The 13,067-nt window shown below is 37.2% G+C and overlaps 1 protein-coding gene across 1 annotated transcript; it reads right to left on the bottom strand.

The window, feature by feature from the left end:
• Positions 1-662: 662 nt before the first annotated feature.
• si:dkey-86e18.1 (uncharacterized protein LOC557342 homolog) lies at positions 663-7,326 on the bottom strand. The gene is made up of 5 exons (XM_031753780.2): positions 7,195-7,326; positions 4,276-4,316; positions 4,116-4,190; positions 3,848-4,037; positions 663-1,191 (listed from the first exon to the last, which is right to left on the bottom strand). Exons 1-5 carry the CDS (start codon positions 7,259-7,261, stop codon positions 713-715), a joined length of 852 nt encoding a protein of 283 aa, XP_031609640.1. The 5' UTR covers positions 7,262-7,326; the 3' UTR covers positions 663-712.
• Between the last annotated feature and the right edge of the window lie 5,741 nt (positions 7,327-13,067).

Genomic DNA, 13,067 nt, shown 5'->3' with positions numbered 1-13,067 from the left:
ATCAGTTCGGTGCAAGCCCTCAGTCCTGTCCACAACTGTTTCATTTCTCCAAGTTCATGCAGAGACAGTGGGAACTCCACCATGCAGTGTGCAATAGGTTCGAACTAAAATGGCAACTACGTCACACTTAACCATAAATTGCACAGACTGCATTCAGTCGACAAGCTGATGTATCTGTTTCCCAGAAGTGTCATGCTGAAAGCGGTCCTCGCAGCAACAGTAGCAACAGCTTTAGCAGCAAAGAATGGGTTAGGTGGGAGGGTGGGGTTTTGGGGTCTAACCAGGCCGTCTACGCTGTTCTAGTTAATATAACCTGAAAGGGAAGACTAAAATGAATCACTGAATCAGCAAGTGACTATCGATTAGTTGGCTTCTCACACATTCTTCTTCTGTTGCATAATGGAAGTTGATGTGGTCAGGATGACTGACTTTGCACAGAAGTGCCTGAAAATGACAATGAACTTCTCTACCTGAAATCAACGACATTACTCATCCTTTTTGGAAACATACAATTTCCTTACACAGCAGGTTGTGCAACTTTGCCCTATAATACTTCATAGTTTTCATAAATGAAGGTATTGTTATGACAGTATATGACAACAGACATTCATATGCTACTATAAACTTTGGATGGATGTGCTGAATGAACACAGGAGATGAAAGAGTTTTCAATAAACCATTGTATTACAAAATATATAATATAAAAAACAAGTTATGTGTCAGAGTCATCATCAGAAGAAGAATAACAGTCTAGTCCCAAGACATGACCAGTCCTTTCCTCCATTGTCTCAGTGTTGGATGACTTCCCAGGTATCTTCCCTGCTGCTTCACAGTTCTCTTGGAAGGCAGCTTTCTGCCCAACAGCCTCTGATACCCCGTCTTTGCTTTTCTCTGAAAATATTTGTCTTGATAGGGAATTATTAAGATTTGGCAAGCCGCATTGCAGGATCCTGGCAAGACTCTGCGTTTGAGAGGAACTACGCTGAACTGGTGTTCCTCTGAATGAAGCTGCAGCCACTGCCAGCCGAGTTTGATCAAAAGAAAGCGGCTGGTCCTGAACTGCACAGATGGCCTTTGGGGTTTCTGAGACCAGCTTAGTGGGTGCAAAACATCCTGTCATTCTGCTAATAAAGTCACTTTCACTTTGCTGACTGGCATCGTTTTGTGAGTCACAGGTCCGAGGGTTTTTAACTGTAAATAAAAGCGAACACACGTGAGATATATGTATGACCGCGACCACTGTCTTAAAGCAACAACAAAACACACAGTGTTAATTTAACAGGATAACAATTTGTGTTAAAAATGGTTATGTTCCTCTTAAAGCTGAGAAGAGTACAGCATTAACTAGACCAAGAGGTCATAAATAAATGATAGGTACATTTTACAATTAAGGTAATATGAATTTTTTACGCTACATCTGGCAATTTAAAAATTGTGTTGTTACTGGTATAACTGTTTGTTCTAATCGTTATATAAAAAAAAATAAAAAATATTTTTGTCTTTTTTTTTGCCCAGTATTTTACTGAGTATCAATATGAGAGATTGAAATTATAGTTGTGTGACAACTGCATTATCTCTTTGCTATTTGGGCTGATTGGGACCTGATAATGAAAAAACAAAGAATTATCTTTTTACCCAATTTTGCTCTACAAGGGCCTGATATCCACATATGAGGACATTCGTTTTAAATTTTGATAGAACAGTGGCAGTATAATGTCCTTGTAAGTGAATATCAGGCCCTTGTAGGGCAAAATTTAGTACTGTGGTTTAGACAACCCAAAATGTAGGTCTTAGGAGGTTAATATTTACAAGGTAAACACTAGGGCTGCACGATTAATCGTTAGAAAATCGCAATCTCGATTCATACTTATGTGCGATCTCATTTCCAAATGACAACGATTTAGAAAAAAAAAAAAAAAAAAAAAAAAAAAAGATGACGACGATTGCACCGCATTTTGATCCGGGACGTAATCTGCATGAAAACAAGCGCTCACTCTTCCTGCTCAACAAATGACAAGGGCGGAGCCTTATACCACGTGATACAGAAGCTGTGCCGTGATGCTCAAATTGGCAGGGAAAAAACAACGGAGAACACGTCAGGGATGACGAGAAAGTGACAGGAGAAAATTCGTCCCGGTCAACCACCCAAACATCAATAACGGGAACCTTATACAGCGCTTCCCTATACACGTCGAACTCCCGCAGGCACAAAGAAATTACGGAGGCTATTACTTATCACCTGACCAAAGATATATCAACACTGTGCAAAATGAGGGATTTAGGAAAATGATCAACACCCTAGACAAACGCTACACAGTGCCGTCCCGCAACTATTTTTCTATTGTTGCACTACCTGCTCTATACACGCAGTGTCGAGCAACGGTGGAGACGGAATTTCAAGCAGTACAACATTTTGCGGCAACCACAAAATGTTTGGCATTTATTGTTTTTATGTTTATTTATTGTTTTTATGTTCAGTTTCAACTGTTACGAAGTTGATGTGCAGTTAATAAGTGCAATAAATATTTATATTGGAAAAGAAAATCGTGAGAGAATCGTGATCTCAATTCTAAGCAAAAAAATCGTGATTCTCATTTTATGCAAAATCGTGCAGCCCTAGTAAACACCTTACTTTAGTCAAATCTAATGTCAGCTCAAAACATAAAAGATGTATATGTTAACTCACAGATTCTATATTGTTTAGTAAAGTCTTGTTACAAGGCCTTGCGTTACAGTTGTGGTCTGCAGTTTCCATCCAGTCATCATGAGCATGACTGTAAGGATAGTTGTAGGCTCTTCATGATTTCCTTGAATTGTTCTTTTTTCCAGAGAAGAATAATTATGCAACATGAAAATTAAATGACTTTAAAAAACAAGAATTGGGCGCAGAAGTTTAAATTATCACTTATTACAATTATTATTATTATTGAATTTCTCTAATTCACACAAGATCAAAATTCAGGATGAAATATATAAATATATAATTTGATAACTCTAGCTGGATGTTTTTACCACTGTTCTTGGCAAAATTACTAGAGTTCATTTAAATTGGTTGGTTTCATGTCACAGACCTGGTTATTCAATAGGATTGAGGCTGTGGCTTTGGCAAAGCCATTCCAGGATCTAAACACATCAAAAAACATGTGGAGACTTGTGTCCACGTTTCAACCATTTGGCTGTTAAACTGAAGGAAAGTTGTAGAATTTGAATGTAGCCCCCTTTCATTATATCGTCCACTTTGTGTAATGTACCTGTACCACTGACAGCAAAATGGCCCCACAGCTTCATGCTACCACCGTTACCAGATTTACCTGAAGGTGCATATACTTTTGACCCTGTGAAAAAATCTGAAAAAAATTAAAAAATAAACTCATCCTGGAAAAAGAACTGTTCAAAGAAATCATGAAAAATTGCCATTCATGGTATTCATGGTACCATTCATTCCTCTTATTCATGCCCATGTTGAGTGTATACAAACAACTAAGTGTTTTCACCGTCAACATCTTGGAGTTTTGAAAGCTGATGCCACGAGCTGGTGATGGATCTGAATGTGAAACTCAAAGATCACACTCACCAGCTCAGCTTGCCCTGGTCTATCCTGCTTTCTGAAACTAATAATAACCATCATTTACAAATATTTTATTCAGTATGAACTAAAAGTACCAAAGTTTTTACTTAGGAGTCACTTAAACTTTAGCTTCACTTTTCAGACTTGGAAATTATGTATATGGTTTATCTTATTTACACATTCAGACTGTATTTTTTGTGACATTCTAAGATGAAATATTCTCAAAAGTCAAAAAGAGAAACTATTAGTTTCACTCTAAGCAGAATATTAACTACTTACCAATACCTGGAGAATCTTGCGTATCTGCTCTTCGTTTGCAATAAGCTCGAGGAGTCCATGGTTTGTGTTTGCACGATGGATCAAGAACTCGTAGTTTGGCAATGAAGCGCTTATACTCTTTCTCTAAGGCCTCAATGTGCAGCTGGAACTCTCCTATCTTCCTCTCCGGGTAATGAGAAAGTTGCGATTGCTGGAAAAACAACAAGAACTCGGTAAAGTATAAATACTAATAAAATAAACCCAATCTTGCTTTGTTACAAACACTCACCTGTAGATAATACTCGATTTCATTCTTGATGCTGGGGATCCACTTTTTCACAGCAGCAGCTGAATTAAGAGTAGACTGTGGAAGGAAATGGCTTGATGAAATTAGCCAGTTTAGTGAATTATGGTGACAATTTCATGACTTTTGTTTGCTTCTTCATTACCAGCTTTGGTCGACGCTCATGAATATCTCTGAGGCGTCCCTCTGTAAAGGAAAAGAAACCAGTGTAGCCAAAGTCCATCTAGAACATAAGTGAGCCCCCCCCAACGAGGTGCAATACCATCTTAGATAAAATGCACAAAGTGCCAGTGAATAACTTCATCAAAACATGGTCAAAGGTCACAATGAAGATATTACTAATAACATAGATAAATTAACTAACGAACAAAAAATCCTGCTAAATATTCAGTTCAGTAGCACAACAGTTACTTGCCTTGAGATTCTTAGCATAATGTTGCCTCTTATTAATTATTTTGTTTTCCTGCAGAATAGCCCGCAGGCCATATTTTATGTGTCTGTAATCTAGAAACATGTCTAGAAACACTCGTCAGCCATCTTGGTCGACCTAAATACAGTTATTTGGGCAGTTATTCTGAAGCCTTGTGAAAATTACCTTAAATTTCATTAGCCATCTGGGCATAAAATACTTATTTTTAGAATCACTAAATCTCACTTGATGAAAATGCTTCTAGTATCATCCACCTAACTTTATAGACAGTGTTGGGACTAACGCGTTATTAAGTAACGCGTTACAGTAACTACGTTATTATTGTGGTAACGAGCACGGTAACTAGTTATTATGCCAAAACCAGGAACGCGTTACTGGGATTTAGATAGGCTCGTTACTCGTTACTTCGTGTGGTGGATATCGCGGAGCTTCCACAGATTCAATAACATTAGCAAGTGGTGGAGGCCAGCAGGTGGATGAAGGAAAAGGGAGGCAAGAGCAGAGACCCGAAGCGGCCGCCGGTCCGCGTGTCAGGTGAACTGAACTTCAGGTAAGAAGTTATGACCTGCAGTCTATCGGAGTCAGATATAAACCAAGTTTAGGTGGAGTTTATTTTCGGTATGCTGACATTTTCGTACTGCGTGCTAGCTAGCATGACGGAGTTTCTATACAGCTGGGTGGGTGCTATGTTACTGATGTTGAACTTTATTTTGTTCATATGGTTAATTATTAGAGTTGCCAACCGTCCCTAAAAAACAGAATCGTCTGGTATTCAGAGAAAATATTACAGCGTTTCGTACTGAGGTGAAAAGGAACACAGTTTGTCCCGGACTTCAGCTACAATGAAAAGACACAAAGCTGAAGCTGCACAGCTGCCTCTTCTTCTCTCATTCTCTCCTCTCCTGTTTCTACTTCAATCACGAAACTGATCAATGATCAGCTGATCGGCTTTTCTCTCTTGTTTATTTATCGCCCACTTTGCGCCAGAAAGAGGAAACCAGCGGATGTCGCGTTAAACAACAGCAGCAAGTTTAAGCTTGATCAGCTGTTGTTAGAATTTATTTAATATTAATTTCTAGTATCAGCTGATGTTTGCTGGAGCCACAGCTGTAAAGCTGCTGGTCATGATATCGGTTTGGTTATCGGGTGAGAGGAAACATGCAGATGAAACCAGGAGATGTCCTTACTGAATCATCAGAGCTGAACAGGTGATGGAGAAACAGGTTTACCTTTTAGGTGACATGAATGAGTTGAAGGAAGTTATGAACTGTTTCTGAGAGACAAATAACACCAGGATCCTTTTCTAAGTAGCTGACAGCTGGTAACTGTGCAGGGGCGGGTCTAGCAAAGTGTTGCCAGGGGGGCAGGTAGGGCATTAACAGGGAAGGGGGGGACAAGGAAATACTTTTCTTTATTATTCTCATTTAAAATGTCTCGCTTTAAAAAAAATAATTATCTGAGTCTTACAACAAACAATTGATAGATTGATACATATATACCATCAGAACAGTGTACATCACTGTCACAACAGTGTTTATTTTCATTCAAAGGCTTTATGATTTTCCTATAATGGCGGGCGGTCTCTAGTCAAAATGCCCGGGACGATTTTTTGTCCCAGTCCAGCTCTGTATGCAGTTCATCTGCAGTCTGGTGTTACCTACATCTTCCTATTCAGAAGGCAGAATTTCCAAGTTCTGAGTACAATCAAAAGCACCACGACTGCAGTTTTGTGTTGGATGTAAAAAGTAGGCTAGAATCATGGCGGCGGTCAACGACGGTCCAGGCGTGGGATTTCTCTCATGGAAATGTGCACATTATTTTTTCCTTTCTATTGGTAGGTGGCACAGTGCACTTGTGGCAAGTAAGCAAGATAGAAGACTGACAATCTTGCTGGGTATCCAGTTACAGAAGCAACACATTAACAAGAGAATTCTGAGTAAAACCAAAGTTACTTTCCCTAGTAACTAGTTACTTTGAAAGTAACGAGTAACTTGAAGTAACTGAGTTACTTTTTTAGAGGAGTAACTAGTAATGTAACTAAGTTACTAATTTAAAGTAACTTACCCAACACTATTTATAGATATATAGATAAAAGTTACTCCCCTCTTGTTTTATATCTGGGGAAGTTTCCGATTAAGAAGTACTTACTTGTCCCTACTGGGAAATCATCCACAATCACCTTAAAGCTTGTGTTCATGGCCTTATGTAACAGTCGTCTTACTCTTCTTTTTTCTATTTTCTAACATAACAACAGGTAAAAATGCAAACTTATATTTTAGTTGCTTTTGTCTCTGGTTATCATCTCTGGGTTTCAGAAGGGATCGCTTATGGTTGGATATGCGTTTTCACGTGGGCTAAAGCCTGTGTATTAAACCTAGTGAATATGTGAGAATGAAAGACAATGGACAAATAATGCTATGCAGTCCAACAAAACTCCTACTTTTTGAGCTTTGGTGAGTGTGTGAACTACGAGATTTCAATTTATATTTTTAATTGGACTAGTAGCTGAGGGTTAGCACTACTGTATTTAACAGGCAGAGCTAGCTGCCCCCAAAGCGGCTTGTTTTTATCAAGCCGCTTTGGGGCTTAGCATAGTTTAGTACGATATGCTAAATTAGTTTATTACCCGCTTACCCTCTCTCTCTTTCTGGAGCCACAGTCTGTTCAGTCTGCCCTGCTGTTTTTCCTCATTTCTCGCCATTTCCACTTCGTCCACAAAGACCGCTGCGAATAAGGAAAAACAATATCACGTGACACACAACAGCCCTCACGTGATCTCAACCAACATAACGCGAGAGCAGTAGTTAAACTCGCGAAATACATGACATCCCTCGTAAAACCAAACCCCAAATGTATCTCTTCTTGTTCGTTGGTAAGCGAACGAAATGAAATGTAATATATGGGTTAAAGCGTGCAAACCAAGCGCATTTCTTTTTATTTTTATTATTATATTATTATTATTTTTTAAATATTATTATTATTATTATATTTTTTAATGTATTACCTGCAAAGGAGCAGGAAATCCGAATATGTAAGCAGTATCTGTGTAGAAAATAGTGTATCGGCCCTGTTACAGATTTATTACATGCAAAGTTGTTAGACATAATTAGATATATTTTGTGTTGGATAATCATTAAAAAAAAAAAAAAAAAAAAACAGACATTACTTAAAAATATATAATAATACTTATGTAGCTTAATAAAGTTATACATATTCTTAAATGAAAATTATTCATTCATATATGTGCATATCAATTTAGTTACTTACTCGTATACTGATGAGTAAATGTATCTATAACAATTAAATTGACATATCTGTAACAAAATGTAAACAGTCATTTATACTGTTTATTTTATTTCAAAGCAGCTAAAACGTTCAAATAAATTATATGAAGTAGAAAGAACAACATTTTCATCCAAAATATAGAACAGGAAAAGTAACAAAAATCCCCTTTAGAAAAAGAAAGTAGCGCAACATTGAAATACTAATATAAAGTACATTAAACCTGTACTTCAGGAAGGTATTTGAGTAAATGTACGTTAAGTTACATTCCTAATCGCTGTCATTGATATCCAGTGACGTTTACCACTGTAAGATTAACAGCACTCTAGTCCAGCCTAGTCAAGCACAACAACTACTGGCAATATTTGGGTAACAAAATACATCCTCAAACATGTTCTTTAAATTTGTTATTTACATATTTCTTCACAAGCCTTGACATGATAACAGTCTAGCCTATGGGTGTGCAATCTGTTCCATATATGGTGGCCTCCATAATGTTTAGGATAAAGTCATAGTTCTATAGTTTTGCCTCTGAAGTGCAGATTTTCAAATGTAATTCAAGGATTTTTACAAAAATTTTGGATGAACCAGAATTACAGCCATTTTTATAAACAGTCCCCCATTTTCAGAGGCTCAAAATGAATGGGAAAATTGACTGACCAAGAGGTTTCATGGTCAAGTGAATCCTGTTTCACTGTTATTTCATGACAAACAAAGAAGGCATACATCTCAGCAACACCAAAAGGCCAGAAAGATCACAGAAGACACAGAAGTGCATAATTTTGTATTATAAATTATCTAAGTCCAGAACTGTCAAGAGACATCACCATGAAAGGAAATACTGAGAGTGCAAACCACTGATTACACTCAGGAACATAAAGGTCACATTTGAGTTTTCCAAAAAACATCTAAAAAGGCATGCTTAGTTCTGTTAAAGAAAATTCTTTGGAAAGTTGAAACCAAGTTGAACTTGTGCCAGAATGGGAGGAGACAAATATGCTCATGAACCAAATTACATTATCTTTCAAACATTGTGGACTTCAAGTTGTCATTGACTGCAAAGGTTTTTTTTTTATCCAAGTTTTTAAAAGAGTCTATAGTTTTTACATTTATTTTAGTTTGCCCTATTAATTTTGAGCCTCTATAAATGGGGCACTGTGTATAAAAATGGCTGTAAATCTTAAATGGTTCATACAAAAAAATTTAACACCTCGAATTAAAGTTGAACATCTGCACTTGAATCAAATGTTGATTGTTTGATTTGAATTGAATTTGATTTAAAAGTTGTATCCAAACATTATTGGATGACACTCATTTGGGAGTTTTTTGGAACCTACATTGACTGAAAAAGGGCCGTATGCGGCCACTGAACCTATAGTTTAATTATAAATTTGTTTAAAAAAGGAGGCGTATCCGACTGTAAATGACCACGGCAGACCCGATGACATTATAAAGCTTTTCAATATATTTTATTTACACTTTCCACACAGTTGCTGTACACACAGCTAGCTGCCGCTCTCCCGCTGCCAGCCACACATCTCCACAACAACAACGACATAGGACCCCGTTCAGTCTTTTTACCCAGCGAGGCGTGATTGCGGATGCCGCTGCAGGTGCGTTCGCCTACCCTGCAGTGACACCGCCGACCACGCCCAGCCACACCGATACTTTCATCGTGCAGCCGGGGTGAAGAAATATAGACTTAAAAAGCAGAATCTGTGAATTCCTTCAGTGAATCAGATTATAGAACTAGTCCAGGCAGTAAAAATTTATAAGTTTTTAAATTTTATAAATTTTAAGCTTTTACGTTTCCTAAACTAAGAATATACCCACTTGATGAGACCTGATATTACCTAAACGTTATGAAAATTTAGGCTAGTTCTTTGAGGACAGAGCAGTTGACCTCTATCTAATTTGCATTAATCTATATTTTGTGTTAGTAAACATGTAAAACAGGAGCGATGTCATTTATTTTTACCCAGTGTAGCAGATGGTGTGAGGGATGGCTGAGCAGTGGAAGCACAGATGAAAGGGCCTAAAGATAAAAGGCCAAAACTAAATACAGCAACTGGGAAAATCAGGCCCAGTTTAATTTGATGACTACTAATGACGCTCAAGAGGAGTTGAAGTTCTTGCCTAAATAGTCCAGGAAGGACTCCTCCTATTCCATGAGACCAATTAACCATAGAGTAAAGTCCTGTGCATAAGTCTTGAGTCACATCTCTCTCTCTCTCTCTTTTTTATTTTATTTTGTTTCCAAGGATTCAGTTTTTCTTGTAAATTTTTCAGGTGCTCTTTTTATAGCTACTTTTCTCTCATTTTTGGCCCATTTTCAGATGAATTTTGTTTTTGTTTTTTTGGAACCACTTTGACCTTTGGGTCATTCATCATAAACAATGCACCTAACTCAAGGGATGAACCAATGCTGTGTCTACACATAACAGAAAACTTAGTAAAGAATCAATTTTAAATTGTATGGTTTCCCAGTTTTTTATTAGCAATCAGTCTCTATATGGCATTATTACGACACCGATCTTCAGATCAGTCTATTGACCTTGAATTAGAGGTGAAAGGTTAAATGGAACATAAGCTTTTACATCTTTATGTTGTATTTTCTATATCTTAATGTTGTGATCTAAGAGTGGTTATAAAACTGAATCTCTGAAAAAAAATCTCTAAATAGTATACTGATTTAATTGTGTTTTATTTTTGGACACATTTTCAGTGAATTATTTTAGTTTACTAGTTCCAGGAGGTCGGAGTTCAGATGTCATCAGTAAGCACATGAAGGAAAAAAGAAAACAGTGTGTGAGACGTGAGAGCATGGGTTGCTGATGATATGCTGTGCTGCCTGTAAACTCCAAACCTGAACTGAGGAAAATAAAGTTGCCAAAAGGAGAATGGAGTCATGTCTTTCTGAGGGTGTAACATTAACAATACGCATCACACTTGTGAATGTGAGAACTGAGAAACTTCGCAGACATCTTGTGAATTGTAAGGCTTTTTATAAAATTTCAACCAACAAATCATTAAGTTGACCTTGGAGACTTCAGTGGATGTAAGCCAAGTTTTAATGGATTGTTAACACAACCCCACTGTAAACACCCAAAAAGTTTGATCACACTTCACTCTAATCTATTGTGTTTATAGACAAAATGATGACATGCATGCGAGCACACATGTACGCAATCAAACGCTATCAAAAACATAACCACTCAGCAGAGATAAAAATCTAGCAAAGATCTGACACAAGCCCCTAGAGCTGCATCTGGCTGTTTGGTAGCCACAATCATACACTACAAAAAACATAACCACTCAGCAGGGGAAAAAAGCTGCATCTGGCCCTTCAGTTGAACCATCTACACTTTGCCATGCCTAATCAGACCTCATCATGCGCTTAGTGGAAGAGCAGCTGTCAAAAAAACATTCTTAAAGAAGAGAAACAGGGACAAAAGCCTGAGGTGCACCAAATTAAGCACAAAATGGGCTAAAAATCACTGGCAAAAAATACTGTCAAATAGAATCCTTGTATAATTTGTTATAATTCTATTACTTTTCACCAAATAATACAGTAAATTTTCATGATGAATATTTTAGCACTGTCCCGCGATATTTTTGGCCCTTGATGGAAAAAAGTAAATTTTACACACTTTAACAGTTGGTAATGCGAAGATTCGTTGACATTTCTTATTCATATAACAGCGATGGAAAAGTAACAGTTAGCCTGATGAGAAAGAAGTGCACATTTTTCCTGTTGTCATTAAACCTCAAAAAAATTCCCACCATAGTGCTAATGGGTCTTCAGGGGTTTTGCTGCCAGGACCACAGTCACACAGGAAGAACTAAATGACGGTAAATACAGATAATAATCACCGCTGCACAATCATCTACAACATTTTGCAGCTTTACCAAGCTTTGGTAAAGCATTTAAATGCATCAAAATCTGTGAGATTGAAAGGTAATCTAGTGTGTGAAATTACTGTTCTTAGAATTTTCAGGTATTTGTATTTTACTCAGCATTGTATTTTTATAGTATTTATTTTTCTCAGAACTTTTCCCCCCAGTTTTCACAAAAATTTCTACTCCTACCATTTGCAAAATAGACTCATTACTTTAGGTTAAAGACATTTGAGGGAAGTTTATATTTATCATCACTGCGGGCCTTCAAACATCAAAGTGATCTGAGCGTAAATCTTACACGTGTATTCTCCATCACTGGAGCTTATCAGATAGAAAGAGGTAAAATCATATTGTTTATGCATCATTTATAGCAGTTTTAGAAGTGGAGCGAGTGTAAGAAGTAATGTTTTTAAGTGGCAGGTAATATTAAAATGCAAAGTTTCTAAAAGTTCAACAAAAATCAGCAAAATACAGAAAGTAACTCTATTACAGATCTTTTTGGGTTTGTGCCAAGAATTCATTTGCCAAATCAAATATATGAGCTATCTGTTGTTGTGATCCCTTAAGGGGGAGCAGCTAAAAGAATCTAAGGAAGCAGAAAGTAGAGTAACATAGAAATACGTAAGTAAATTAAACCTTTACTTCAGTAAGGTACTTAAGTACATGTACTAAGTTAAATTCCTACCGGTCCTCACCATTCCATCCAATGATGTTTGCCAAGATTAACAAGTCCAGTGTGTTGGATGAGCTGCTTAGCCTAGTCCAACACAATAACAGCAACTGGCAATACAAGTGCCAGGAACTTCCGCCAAGCAATAAGACATAAGGACAAAGACAAAGGTATAAAAACTACTTTTTGTAACTTTAATTAAATGAAAAATGACTAACTGTATCACTAAAATCCAAATCTGTATAGAGAAAGTAGATAAAAGTAAATGGTAAATAGGGCAAAACTCAAAATGAGGTCAAATGAAAACCCAACCAAGGATAATATAACATAGCTGACCTGCTTACCAGTTAGTGCACAAGGCAACATTGGCTAGCCTACCGGACACAAAAATGGGGGTGATGGTTACACAAATACCACATAAATCTAGAAACACTGTAACATACTAACCCTGCCTTAATCTCCTAGGACCTGGCGTCCATATATGGGGACATCACATTTTGGGTTGTCTAGACAACAATATTAAATTTTGCTCTTTCAAATGTCTTTTAAATGAGCCATATTGCTCAAAGGGGCACAATTGTTGTTTCTCATTTTGTTTTTTTACTCAGGAAAAATGTTGCTGTGTTCAAACACCAAATAAAGAATTTTGCACATC

The sequence above is a fragment of the Oreochromis aureus genome, linkage group 23 (assembly GCF_013358895.1).
Source record: "Oreochromis aureus strain Israel breed Guangdong linkage group 23, ZZ_aureus, whole genome shotgun sequence".
In the NCBI taxonomy this organism is placed as follows: Eukaryota; Metazoa; Chordata; class Actinopteri; order Cichliformes; family Cichlidae; genus Oreochromis; species Oreochromis aureus.
This window is presented reverse-complemented; position numbering and strand designations above follow the sequence as displayed.